The 14,589-nt window shown below is 37.4% G+C and overlaps 2 protein-coding genes across 4 annotated transcripts in view; one reads left to right on the forward strand and one right to left on the reverse strand.

Moving 5' to 3' along the window:
• Window positions 1-384: 384 nt before the first annotated feature.
• The window catches only part of LOC132121669 (protoheme IX farnesyltransferase, mitochondrial-like), a 59,296-nt gene continuing 45,091 nt past the window's right edge, over window positions 385-14,589 (forward strand). Inside the window, exons 1-4 of the mRNA XM_059531325.1 lie at window positions 385-543; window positions 1,218-1,360; window positions 1,632-1,908; window positions 2,380-2,504. Of these exons, the coding sequence (XP_059387308.1) occupies window positions 486-543; window positions 1,218-1,360; window positions 1,632-1,908; window positions 2,380-2,504 (603 nt within the window). The 5' untranslated portion in view covers window positions 385-485. The remainder of the gene's footprint in view (window positions 544-1,217; window positions 1,361-1,631; window positions 1,909-2,379; window positions 2,505-14,589) is intronic.
• Window positions 7,736-9,657, reverse strand: LOC132121100 (E3 SUMO-protein ligase KIAA1586-like). Of its 3 annotated transcripts, XM_059530279.1 has the most exons (3): window positions 8,879-9,657; window positions 8,333-8,449; window positions 7,736-8,047 (listed from the first exon to the last, which is right to left on the reverse strand). In XM_059530279.1, the coding sequence occupies exons 1-3, from the start codon at window positions 9,647-9,649 to the stop codon at window positions 7,742-7,744; spliced, it is 1,194 nt and encodes a 397-aa protein (XP_059386262.1). In that variant the 5' UTR covers window positions 9,650-9,657; the 3' UTR covers window positions 7,736-7,741. The 3 variants fall into 3 exon arrangements, with proteins under 3 accessions (XP_059386262.1, XP_059386263.1, XP_059386261.1); XM_059530280.1 differs by having other exon boundaries at window positions 7,736-8,449; window positions 9,269-9,647; XM_059530278.1 differs by having other exon boundaries at window positions 7,736-8,449; window positions 8,879-9,647.

Genomic DNA, 14,589 nt, shown 5'->3' on the forward strand with positions numbered 1-14,589 from the left:
ATTTTATATTTTGATTTTTTTTTAAAGTTGTTTCAGAAACTCAGAAGAGTCTTGACTAAAACAAAGCTTTTGAACATTTCCATCGTCATTGTAGAATAAGTTAAGAATTAAAAATATAATAGAATAAGAATCTATCAAATCAGACAAGGCCACAGGTAATGGCAAATAAGTTATAATTCTCACACTGTTGTTGTTAACGTCTAACACGTTTTTTTAATGCGTTCATTGATATCTTTCCTTCTTTGGGTTTATTCTTTATTGTTAATAACAGTTCAGATAGTTTCATAGGATTGTCAAATGTCTATACTCGCGCTGTTCTTTGCTTCGTGAGCATGCTCACGTGTTACAACCATAGACAGTAAAAGTTACAACAGCCAGCAGGAAACACGTCACAGGAAATATTTCGCTTCCGCGAGCGAGGTCAAGATGGCGCGCTACAACATGTGAAGGGGACTCAGCGGCAGCCGGTCATTCGCTTGAAGAACATGTACAAAACACCATGTAGTAGACTGACGGGAGTCTGGAAATGCCTTCCGCGCTATGGTATTACTAATTATATTATGTTAATGAAGCGTATGTGAGCTTTCGCTCTTACCGGGGTGGCATTTTAAGAGATTGCTAGTCGGTTAGCCTAGCTACTGAAGCGCTGCTGCTGCAGCAGTATGACCTTAAAATATCAACAGTTACATGACATGGACCTGTTCTTCAGAGTGGTTCCAGTAACTACTTGTGCACATTTTGCTTTCGGCAAATCATCATTTTACTTGCAATGCACATTATTTGAAATATATAAAAGCTTTGTGATTGTGTGCAGAGATAGAGAATATTACGTATAATTGAAATATAGTTATGTGTGTGTGTGAGGTTGTGTGTATATATATATATATATATATATATATATATATATAAATATAAATTTAAAATTGAAAAACTGCTGTATTGTGTCCGTAATGAGTATTGCAGGTGTCAGATTTGAAATGATAATGAGCAGAAATGATATTTTCGCCTGAAGTGGCAACACATTTTTGTGTATATTCTATATATTGTGTTTTTAATGTTATTGCATTGTACCCCAGCACTGATTATTATTTTATTTTATTAAACATTATTTTATATAAAAAATATTTTTCAATTAATATTTCTCATTGTGTTTTTGCTGTTGTTGTTCTTATATGTGGCAAAAGCAAAACATTGAATGTTGTCTTCTCTTTTTGAAGGTTTGCTTGGTGTCAGTGTGCAGCAGAAGCTCATTGCAAATGCATCTAGAAGTCACATGAGCGTCAGGAGTCTGATTCAACTCTGCAGGAAAAATCAAGCAGAATGGATCACGTTCCAGCATTTCTGCTTTCTCAAGAGACAGGTATAGGCTGTGAAGTGCTGCCTTTATGCATGCAGAACCAGTAATACACTGACGAAGGCAATTCAGCTCTAAAATGATCTGTTTACAGACATTATTGATATTTGATATCTGTAATTATTATCTAGTTTTTTGATCCAACTCTCTTACAGTACTTTTGCAGGAGGATATTATTTATTTTGAATTGTTGCAAATTAAATTAGTTAGTATCTATATATAAATCAGTCCAATAGATATTCAATGTTTTAACCATATTTTTTCCATCTTTCCATAGTATGTGAAGAGCAGCAGTGGTCTCTGCCAGAGAGCAGGACATAAGCAGGGGCCTGTTGCCTCTGTGCTGGATGATCGAGATGATTCGGTGGTCAGTCACGTTCAGCAGATCCCAGCCTTAAAGCCTGAACCAGGTACTGTGCTGCCGTCATGTGACCAGGCTGAACCAGAAGCGGCCAGGGCAGCACGCTTGGAGGCCCGGCAGTGGAAGGAGTTGAAAGTCGACTACAGTGATTTACCAGGGATTTACGCACGTCTCTCCAAAATTAAATTAACAGGTATGATATGTTTTATGTATTCTATATGAACGAAAGTCACATTGTGATGTAAGATACTATTAGTTAAACTTGTAGTTATTTATGCAGTAATCTAAGCTAAACTGCTGTGAAGCTCATGTAAAGTCAAATGTGATACTTAAAAAAAAAAAAAAAAAAAAGGAACTGACTTGTCTAGTGATTGATTATTAAATTTAGTTGCTTTCTTACAGTTAATCATGTAATCAGTTTAAAAAAAAATAGTCTTAGCCCATTAAGTCCTTTGGAAGTTTTCATCCTTTTACATTTTCTTTAGCTTTTTCGGAAAGGATGATATTTTATTTGGTGAGCATTCCAGTTATTTTATTATTTTTAGTGATTTGTTCATTATTTTTAATTTACTTTTGTCATTACATTTTTTGAGAAACTAAAGTTTGGCTTTTATACTAAATCAATAAGCTACTTTGTAACCTCGCTCTTTCTTTCTCTCTGTAGCTCTTGTGGTTACTACAGCAGCTGCTGGCTATGCCATGGCTCCAGTGCCCTTTGACCCTGTCACTTTTTTGATGGCTTCAGTTGGAACATTTCTCTCTTCCTGTACAGCCAATTCCATCAATCAGGTCAGTCACCCCATGAACATTCATAAAATAACTTCACACTCAGCAGAACGTGACTGGACCAAACACATCACAAATCCGAGTGATCTGACATCCAGCTGGAGCAAGCTAGCAAGTGTTAGACCACTTCATTGTTGCTTCGGATTTGACTGATAGACTGGCATTCTGATACCGCAAGCTTCATGCTTTCCAACCTTATCTACACTTTTTTTTTCCCTTTTATGTTGCAATTATTATGCTTATTGTACATATAAAATACAAGAAGTTTATATCAGTATTTCCAATTTTCATAATTGTGACCACAGTCTGTTTACATTTTTTGACTACCATCGTAACATGTTTAAAACTACCAATTTCTTTATACAGTGTGCGTATACATAAAACATTATGCTATAATGGATTATTATTAAAAATATTGAATTAACTTTCTCAGTTGTTCACACCAGCACAGGATATTTTTTTCTGCTACAACAATGAATGCTTAAGAATAGTTTTTTCCATTTTAATAGTTTATAGTTATATGGTAACACAAATCAGAAATCTCACTCTTTACCTTCTGCATGGGCAGAACTAGTACTCCATGCATATGTACCGTATTTTTCGGACTATAAGTCGCACCTGAGTATAAGTCGCATCAGTCCAAAAATACGTCATGATGAGGAAAAAAACATATATAAGTCACACTGGACTGTAAGTCGCATTTATTTAGAACCAAGAGAAAACATTACCGTCTCCAGCCGCGAGAGGGCGCTCCTTGTTTTCAGTGTAGGCTACAGGAGCACAGAGGAGCATAGAGCGCGTTTTTGAGATTCAGTTTTCATGAGATTAACCTAGTTGCAAGTCTAATGTGAATGGATCAGTAATTTCTGAAAACAACTTACTGAATTTTATGGAACTGGACTGAGTACTGTGGAGAATGTTTTTTTTTCTGTAGATATTTCACTTGCTTTCACACTAACTGTACTTACTTTATAGCTTTTACCATGGCTTGTTATCCATGATTGCAAAAGTAGGCATCTGACATCTTAAAAAATGTGATGACCTGAGTTTGGCTAGATGTGTTGATGCAGACCACACAAATCCAGTTGTAGATGCTTAGAAATGTATTACCTGATAGTTTTGGTACTTAACCTCAACTCTGCACCAGCATTCCAGCCAGAGTAATTGCCTACTTGGCGGTCTGTAGATTTGTCTATTGTTTTGCTTGTGTACAGCTAGATGGATGAAGTCTCATTGCTGCATTGGCTTGACTTCAGTGAGTCCTGCAATGGCCAGCAGAGTTTCATTGTGTTTTACACAAACAGGATACACAAGCACTCGATATGAGCTCTCACAGTGCACTTTGTCGTTAGATTAGAGAGAAAGAAAAGAAATCTGAGCTTAAGTGAGTCAATTGTAGAGTCCATTCTACTCCTGCTGTGCATCTAAAAAAATACATTAGGCCAAATTAGCTGTGCCACTCTGATGTTTTTCTAAAGAAAGCATTCGCTGAGCTGGAATGAGAAAAAGCAGAGAGTGAGAGGTGCGCATATGCTCTGATTTGCTCCATCCGTAATCAGCTTTCTGCTCCAAGCGAAGCATGTTCTGTGCAGTAAGGCTCTTCATGACTAAAGAGCATTAGAACAAACTGAAGACTGTTGCATCAACACATTGTAATGCCTGTAGCTCCTTGACCAAAACACAGGTGTGGCCTGTAAAAGTCATGTTCACAGCACTGGGTCGAGCCCCAATGGCTAGGTTTACCTGCCAAGCAATTTTGCATATTTCTAATGGTGTGTTCTTTGGTTTACTTCGCTATGTACTGTCTAGATGGCCTTGTGACTTCCGCAAGTGTTTCTGAAAGTTCAGTCCGAGACTTTTTTTGGCTTCATAGGACTTTTAATCCATAAACCGTGGTGCCGGCTTTCTTGTGGAAAATGGTGTGTATTTGCATGGACTCTTCACTCCACACGTATGTATGGAAACGTAAAGTACAGTATTGAAAGAGCCTGTGTCTAGCCTTGGTTTTTGCGTGGTGGATGTTTACACATTTAACTGCAGCCTTAGTAGTGTGTCATAGTTAACAGCAGGGGTGTGTGGTATGACCAAAATCATATATCACGGTATGAGTGATATGACTGTAACAGTGTGTGTGTATATATATATATATTAGTTTTTTTTTTTGCTGGATTTTCAAAGAATTGTTGATAATTATATGTAGTCATTAGGGATGGCACGGTTCAACTTTTTCACGGTTCGGTTTATTTCACGGTTTTCGGTACAATTCGGTATGTGCTATGTTTATGGAAAAACTATACTTTCTAATAAAAAAAGAAAAAGAATATTCTATCCAACTACAAGCAACAGCAAAAATAAATACAATAGAGTAAAGATACAAACAATAAACACTGATTTTCAGTTTTTTTTTTTTATGCAGGTCTTGCATATGTTTTTAGGTACAGAAATTGAATAAAGTAATCAAATGTAAAACAGCATTGCAATTTGCATTGTATAAATTAAAGATTATTCGTTATTAAAGTTATAAAAGCAGTGAGTGATTTCTTTGTTGTTGCTGTTCGATTAACATAAAGACTGTCACTTTAAGAGAATGCACTGATACAGTAGGCCTACGGTCAGCCGGCTATGTCTGCTGTAGGATACCTCCCAAATGGGCATTTTGACATAATTTTTGTCTGAATTTGTCCATTTAAACACAATACTTCAGAGAGAGCTTAATTGCGCGCGTTCTAAGGCGCGGGTTTGCGCGCTTCGGATGAGCGCATGCACAATCCTTCTCGCCGCGGGTGCGAGCTCACGTCCTCTGGCTCTTAAATGTTTAAACTGACAAATCTTAAATGAGTTTAGTTTAAATACATATTAACGTATGCTGTTCAGGTCTCATCTGTGCGCACGTGCGCTATCACCACCCGGGGTGATGACGGAATAAATTACTGCTCGAATGCAAGTCATTCACCATGATCAAGAGTGAATGGTTTGTTTTTTGTTTTTTTCATCGCTGTTGTAATTTCTGGGATTCCAGAATGCACATCCATCAACAGAAACCTATATTAAATGAACCCTGTTTGTTTTACGTAAATCATATTCCAGATGAATAGTTGAACCGTGTGTGGTGAACCGAACGGTTTGGGGTTTTTTTCAGCGAACCGTGCCACCCCTAGTAGTCATTCATGGTAATGTCATAGAGTTTTGGATTATCAGGTGAATTAAGTACTTAATTTCATTAAATTTATGGGAAATTGGACATTAAGTTAGGTTTTAAGTTTTATTGTGTCTCTTGCATTTAAAGACATTTAAAGTCATCCAGCCTACTTATTATGGGTCACATATGTTGATGGTTTAGCAACAGTTCTACCAACTGATGCATTTATACAACCATACTGCCCAAAAATCATATGCAAAATACAGTCATGGGTTTTAATCTAAAAAAACTGGTAAAATGTCACTTTGGAGTTGCTTTGCAATAAAGCTTCTTCCTCTAGAAATAATGCAGAGTTTATTATTGTATTTGTAAGTGTTGTTTAATTTGCAAGTTTTGGTTAAATTACTCTGGGCACCTGATGGTAGATTTGTTTACGCTGTGCAAATACAGTCCAACAGAATAACAGACATATTGTATACATTCTGTCTCTTTGTTCCTGAAGCCTCAAGCACTTTTTGAAGTCTTCGAGCTCTGTATGCATGCAGAAACTGTGACGTGATTGCCATCGATATCTGCTAGCGGCTTGTACAAAGACAGATTCCTGGTGCTTATATACCCTACTGACACAGTTTTGTATTACACATGGCTAATGAAAACCATTCTGATTGCATTTAATTTGGGGTTCCATCTGTGTGATGTGAAGACCAGCTTTGTTTTTGTTGTTTTCATAGTAAAACCCAGCAGCTGATAGAACGCTGCCACAAATCACAAGCCATGTGGTCATTGTAGTAGTAACTCTCTGATCTCATTCTTCCTGACTCATCTTGTGTAATGTGACAGGTCTTGTGCACACCCATACCTGACGGTAACTGATCCCCGCTGTTAACTCATTCCTTTGGGGTTTTATAACTCCAGAGAGGAAAATAAAAGAAGAATGACATCCTTGGATGTGGTGCCAGTTTTTCTCCCTATTATAAAGCATCCCTGCCACCCCCTTGCGGTTTTCCATGATCAAAGATGATCCTTTTCAAACTTGTAGAGTCCACTAAACATATGACAAACAAATCAAAGTTAAGGTGGATCCCTTTATGCTTTGCTGTCTGCGGCTTGAACATCAAACACCAAGCAGGTATCTCAGGAGCCAGTGTGTTCCTCTCCGTTTGTGTTTACTTGTGACTGGGCTGCGATTTACTTTGAGACAACAATGACAGGCCAGGGAATCAGTGGATGTAGCTTTTAGCCTTTGGTTCCTTTGAGTATTTCCTGAAGTCACATTGCAATTTTGTGGTTTCTTATTTCAGTGTAACCTTGTTTGGAAACTGTCAGGAATGCTGTAAAAACCCAGAATCCCCTAGCAATGGCCAGCCAAAGATGATACTGCATTCTGCCTAGGGACGCAATGTTCTGTTGTATCTCTTTGTCACATACAGTTACATCTTTTGTGATTTTACATTTGGACTAGGGATGTCAACAATTAATCGACGATCGATTAATTGTCTATAAAACTAACGATGGTCGAATAGGCAGTTACATTTTTCAGGTGGAAGAAAGACCAGTTAATAACGAAAAATTCTTTGCTTATAATTTGCCTAATAATAATAATTAATAAAATACAGCGTTTTCTTTACTCAAAAAGAAAGGGAAAAAAGAGAGATCTGTTAACGTTAGCCAGTAACTCACTGTGCTTAGTCAAAGCTAATGGAGTATCATCTTTTCTAGATTTTGGCTGAAATGTAGGCTACTATATATATATAAACAGTTTGTTTTGCCGTAGCACTCACTGGAAGTGGTTCACTGACCGTGCATCACAGCCAGTGTTCGAATTGAGTCAAAGCTCTTGGGGGGTCCCCCAACCCCCCCCAAAAAAAAAAACAACAACTAATAATATACATATTTGTATTTATTTATTTCATATAATAATATAATTTACTTTACTTTACTTGTGAATTTAATTTACTTTGTGTGTTTCATAACATGTTTTTGCAGCTGAGCATTTACTATGTAAAATTAAATAAAAATCTATGAAATAACAAGATGTAATACCAAACAAAAACGATGGTAATCACAGCATTACTGTAAAAAAGAGAGTGCCAGCATTGCTTCATTCACTGTTGTTTAGAACAACCCACAGTGGCCTGATTTTCTCAGCAGATTTGTCTCGTCTCCCTGTTTTACTGGCAGTTGACAGACAATGTTTCTCCCTAAGCCAAGACTGAATATACGGGTAAGCGTCAAACATCTTGAGAGGGGGGCCATTAATGTCAATGAAAAGAACTGCAGAGAGGCTCCTGACTCGAAGGCGATTTCTTGCATCTGTGGCAGTGGCATTGAGGACAGAGAAGCCTCTTTCGCATTCAGAAGAACTTGCCAGGTATGTTTTGCTAGCAGTCAACAACTTTTTGAGGACCTTCCCATTCTGATCATTGTTGAGCTTCCAATTTCTGAAGTCCTCAACTGCCTCCCTACTTGGTACTTCAAGCATCTTTGCCAGGTCGTGGATCTCTTTCTCCCCAAAGAGAATAAGAGACTCTCTGGATTTTGGCCAGCTGAGGGGATCCAGTGGTGTTATAATCTTTGTAAGCTTTGTGTCAGGCATTCGTGAAGAGAGACTGTCGATGATGGCTTGGAGGAATTGCAATCTATTTACATTTTCCTTGCTTGAACGCAAGGGCACTCGTTTGAATTCTCCTACTTTAAGAGCTTCCTCTGCTTTCTCCATTGACTTCCCTGGGGTGATCTTGAAAGCCTTCAACACCTCAATTGTCATCTTTATTTCTCGTGTGGCGTCCATAAGAGAAGTGCTTCTGTTCTGAAAAATTAAAAAAGACAACTCTAAACAAGATAAACTTTGAAGTTGGCTTGAAAAAGTTTGAAGTATTTAGACAGACAGATAGATAGATAGACAGACAGACAGACAGATAGACAGATAGATAGACAGACAGACAGACAGACATAGATAGATAGACAGATAGATAGACAGACAGATAGACAGATAGATAGACAGACAGACAGACAGACAGACAGACAGACATAGATAGATAGATAGATAGAGATAGAGATAGAGATAGAGATAGATAGATAGACAGACAGACAGACAGACAGACAGACATAGATAGATAGACAGACAGACAGACAGACAGACAGACAGACATAGATAGATAGATAGATAGATTTTTGACATATTCCTCAGTGTAATTGTCTTGTTCACACTAAATTTGAAGAAAAACACTGTGCCTACCTGAAGTTTTAGGGATAGACTCTGAAGTTCACGTAGCACATCTTTAATGGTTGCCAGGTCATTAACAAAGCCAGTGCATGTGAGGCGATTCAGAAGGCCACTGAATTTTTTTCTTTCTACATCAGAGCGAGATCCATCTTCAGCTCCTTTTTTCATTTGTGCAACCAGAGCAGGGAAGTCTCTCCAAACAGCTTGTAAAGTCACAAAACTACTTGCTACCCAGCGGATGGTAAAAATTTGACCAATCTTAAGTAGGCAGATGTTAACTTGAGAAGCTGCCTCTGAAAGTTGTCTGGCATTCTTTGGGGATTGATGGTACAGTGTATACAGCTTTGAAATAAATATCTCAAAGTGATTGCAACCTGTGACTGACTTTAGTGCATCACTTACTGATAACTCAAGCCTGTGAGCAAGACAGTGGATACTCTCCAGCAAAGGGTAGTCTTTTTTCAGCCTTGTGATAAGACCACTCTGTCTTCCAGTCATCACAGATGCCCCATCTGTTGTTATGCAAATCAGATGAGACTTGAGGTATGCATCATCCAGGTCAGCTTCCAGGAGACTCTTTTTGAGAGCTTTGTAAATGGCATCAGCAGTTGTTCCTTCCTCCAGCTCAATCAAATCCAAAAAAATGTTTTCTGTCTCACCTTCCCCTGTCACATCTCCTCTGAGGTATAGGATGAGGTAGCTTCTCCCAAATGCAGTGCTTTCATCTACTGTAAGACAGATCCAAGAACCAGCACTTTTAATTGAGACAATTTTTTTTCTCATTTTATTGGCAATGTGTGTTATTATATTAATGCAAGAGTGATCAGATTTGTGACAAGAGCCGGTTTTTACTCCATTCATTTCTTGTAACTCAACCAATCCGTTCATTTTTGAGAAGGCTAACTTCTCCTTTGCAACAAAATATGCTGTTCTAAATAGAGCTGAAACAACGAATCGATCTAATCGATTAAAATCGATTATTAAAATAGTTGTCAACTAATTTAGTTATCGATTCGTTGCTAAATAACTTATTTGCCGTAAGCGGCTCATTTCGTGCATATTTCAAATCTGCGGTGACCAAAGTGTGGCAGTAATGAGCCACCGGAGGTTTTACTCAGCCAGTACAACAGGAGAAGTAGCGAATAGCCAATAGCTGGCCTTGTTTTATGTCACGTGCTTCCCGAACAGCGTCTCTGCAGCCATAGACATCATATGATGTCTATGTCTGCAGCATTCAGCGTGATGTGGGAGTACTTTACATTGAGCCTTTAAAAAAAGAAGAGTAACCTGTAAACTCTGCACTACTGCACTGTTTAAGGGGACGTTCACATATCGCGTCTTTTGCGCGCTCAAGTTCGTTATTTCCAACACCGCACCGCATCGAGTTAAAAACATCTCAACTTTTCAGAATGCAGCAACCGCACCGCGGGTCATGTGACAAGAACTAACCAATCAGCTTCATCCTTTCCCGTAACAACGTTAAAAGCTCAGTCAAGATGAAAGGAACAGCTGATCATAGTTGTATATGGATTTCCATTTTGAAATAAATTTAGTAGCAGAGCTACTGCAAGCGATTTTTTGAGCTGCAAATCCATTTATCCTTTGCTGAAATTTCCGCGTCTTCAAGGAGAGAGCACGTCATGGTTGCTTAGCAAAGGCAGACGCCTCAGGGGCGCTTCTGCGCGAGCGCTTTGGAAAGAAGGAGAAAGCGGTGCGCCTAGCGTTTTCCACGCGTTTTTAGGCGCGATTTGTGAACGGCCCCTAAGACTTTCATTTGTGCAGATTCTCCAGTACAATGTTGTTTGCAAATGTTTAGTCATAAAAGCTGATAACATTGCTTTTTAACAGTTAACATTTAAAGCTTTACAAACATGTTCTGTGATCAGTTTGTCGTTTAACAGTTCAAAATTCAGTCGTGCAGCCTAATTATGACTGAATGAGAGAGGTAAATGTAGATATTTGAAATGCACTTTTTTTCTAAGTATTATTCACTGCTCTTTTTCACACAGCAGGTTTTTTGTGTGTGTCCTATTTTTTTTTCTGGACAACCTTCTGATGGATTTTACTTTAAATTGTGAGTTCCATTCAGGTTTCATGCCATTGGCACTTTTTTTGAAGGATTGTTTACAATTTCACAGCAAAAGCTATAAAGCTTTTTCCCAGTAAATAATAAAATACAATGTACTGCAATTTTATTCTGTTTTATCCTTATTCTTCGTGAAAATATGTTCTGAAAGATTCCTTAATAAGCTTTGTTCGGGATGTTAAACTACTTTAGGAGCTCTAAGGACTGGCATGGTGAAAACGTTATTTGAAATCTTGTGAAATTTGCTAGAGTATGGGTCAGTGTTCTGATTGCAGAAGAGTTCGACAAAGGATTACTAACACAATAAAACAACTCCAGGTATATTTTTGATGAGGATATGACAGTGCAAAATGGTTAAAATCTCTTAAATCTATGCTGAATGATAAAGGCCATTTATTAATAATTTACTTGGGGGGAAAAATGGAAAAAACTAAAATATAAGTACATAAACCGATTAATCGATTAATCGTAAAAATAATCGACAGATTAATCGATTATCAAAATAATTGTTAGTTGCAGCCCTAGTTCTAAATGAGTGCACTGTCTCCAACAGAACTTTAGCATTCAAAGTTTCTGTCAAGGTGGGCAACACCTCTTTCTCTTTCTGCTGTTGAATATCTGTTGATGCCTTATGAGTTAAGCTGTCTCTGTGTTTGTAGATTTTCTTTCTCATGGCCCTGACATCTTTTGCTGTGACCTCTCCAGAAGCCCACTCCTCTGCCACCTGTACTCCCTTTTGGACTCCAAAAAGGCGCTTGGCATATTTGCAGAATGTGCATCCTAAGATATTTCCATTTATGTATAGCCAAGGGGAGTACTGCTGTGTCCATGCCTCAAGCTGTTGCTTGCTGAAGTGTATAACCCTGTCTGTACTAGTAAGCAGGGACAAAGCTGTGCTCATGGACTGGGCTGGATGTGCACAGTTTGTTGTGGATGTGCTGCTGACTAATGTTGTCCTGGATTGGAGCTGGTCTGTCTGGTCTGCTCTGATTGGGGCTGGTCTGTCTGTATTGGGGTTTGTCCTGGATTGGGGGTCTGTTTGTTTTTCTTGTAGCCTGGGCGATACATGTAAGTGCTGTGCTGTTTGAGTGTCCTGGTTATGCGTTTTACTGATGAGGCTCCTCTTAGGCTGTATGCTACAAGAAATAAATATTACATACCTATTAAATCTGATGTTTCAAAGTGTTTTCCTTACATATTTTTTTCTGATTATTTATCTTAAGCCTGGGACACACCAAGTCAATTTTAAAGAGCATAAATTAAAATTAAAATCCAGAAGAATCTTGAAATTAAAATAATAATAATAATAATAAACGGGCTTACCCTTCAAAAAAGTCAGTGATGGCTCTTCTCTTCTTTCCCTTGTCCATATCTGAGAAAATAATGTAAGATGTAAGTTGTAATATTATATTTGTTGTCGTTACTGTGAATATATTTAAGAAAGCACTCCATGTTATTCATGCTACTTATTAAGGTTATTAATGGTGATATACTTTGAACAGTGCACATGTAGGCATTTTATTTCATTAAAAAAACTAATTTATCTTGAATGTAGTTACATAACCCTTTCATATTTTCAAGCAGAAGTTGTCATAGTTGGGTAAACTTCTATACTGGTGAATGAGAGTATATGTTTAAATATATGTTTTGTCACAATAGTGTTTCTACAAGAGGGAAAAAATAGAAATAATTTGATACGATTACGATGCTGATGACCATTAATCAATTTTGATCTCTTGATTCACTATCAATTCACATGAATAGGCCTACTGTACTTACTTTTCTTGGGTTAAACTCAGTATTTTCTTGCATTAATTAATATGCACTTGTGTGTGCTTATACGAGTATTTTTTTTAAAATGTATAATCTAGTATTTGATCATGTCTAAATATTTATTTAAATGCAAAACCTAAAAATAAGTAAGCAGTTATGACCTGCAATACTCTTTTGAGCAACTAGAGTATGTATATTTATTAGAGTGGGTAAACAATGGCATTGCAAATGGAAATTATTATTTTTCTGGCCACAAAATGACTTTAATTTGCCTCTTTGCATTGAATTTAAAACCCTTTTCTCCACTTAACCTTAAATACTACACTAATTGTATTAGGCTATACATAATAATGGAAAATAGGATACAATTCATAACAAAAACGGTTGATCTGCATGTTTGTCTTCGGCGTAATAATCAATGCATGTGTGTCTCACGCACAATTCGTGAGAGTTAGCAACCCTGCTTTATCATCGTTGACACAAAAAAAGCCTTCACCTGATGAACATTTTCATCAGTAATAATGTCCTTAATTAAATTAACACTGTTTTTGAGCAGTTAAGGTTACTAGATTTAAAATGATTTGTTTAATTCAGAATGGGTGCAATGCTAGCTCCAAACAAGATTCTATTTTTCTCAGAATTACGTTAGATGGCTAATTACAACTAACAAGCCGATAGTGAGCTAGCATCATAAGATAAAAAAAAACAACTATTGACAGACCAAGATTATAAGTGACTCTCTGATTCTAAGATAAACACTTATTCAGTAGCAATAAATTAGGTGTACCAAACAATCATAAAACAAAGAAATATTATCTTACCGTTATCGTGAGGTAAAATAATGACGAAGGATCACTCTGTCAGCCAATCACACAGCGACGTCGCGCCCTCAGTCTGTAAATTCCTTCAGAAAACAGCGTGTGGCGCACTTGAGCGTATTTTCAGATGCACATCTAATTTGAAGTAGCTTTTTATGGGAGCGGCACTTTTTACAGTCTATGGAGCGGCAGCGCAATACTTTGGTAAAAAATAGATAGATAGGGCTATGTCAAATATTGTTTCTATTTTAGTTTTAATGAAAAACCAGGGGACCCCCCAAGGTCATTTTTTTGGGCCTTATGGGGGGTCCCTTGATGCTTATGGGGGGTCCCGGACCCCCCCAGCCCCCCCTCAATTCGAACACTGATCACAGCCCCACGTGCCATAGTTACATTTTGGATCATTTATATTTTAAATGGTGATAAAGACAATTACAAACATTGCAATGTTTTAAAATACATCAGTGAGCACCATGAAACAATGAAAACCATTTAAAAAGGCGTATGTTCAGCAGTCTCCATGACAGGATATGAAACAGCCAACAAAGTAAAATGATCTCAAACGTAACTACAGCACTCTCTCTTCATTCTATTAAATGATTGTAAACATCTATTAATTTTACAATCCTACTACCAGCCTTTCATTGAGAACAAAAAACCCTTTCATTCGGCTGAGGAAGCTGCGTTTTGAGTAGCATTTGAACATCCTGTCATGCCGGTGACTATGTCACTTCAGTAGACTCCGTTTGCAGCATTAAGGTTAAAGATTAATTGGTAAATTTATTGTTAATTTAAACGACGATCAATCATGGGAATAATCGAAAATTTACATCCCTAATTTGGACCTTTCAATGCATTTAAATTTTTAAAGGTGATTTCTGCAGCAATTCTTAGCACTAAACAGAATTGTGGTTTTATGTTTTCTAAAGAAAATGTAAGAATTGTTTTTTCAGTGGATGGACAAACATAGTCAACATAGATTTTTCAGTCACAAAACTCTGTGCATATATTGTTCTCAAGTCAGAAAATTGAAAAAAAATTGGACC

This window comes from Carassius carassius, chromosome 39, assembly GCF_963082965.1.
Source record: "Carassius carassius chromosome 39, fCarCar2.1, whole genome shotgun sequence".
NCBI lineage: Eukaryota > Metazoa > Chordata > Actinopteri > Cypriniformes > Cyprinidae > Carassius > Carassius carassius.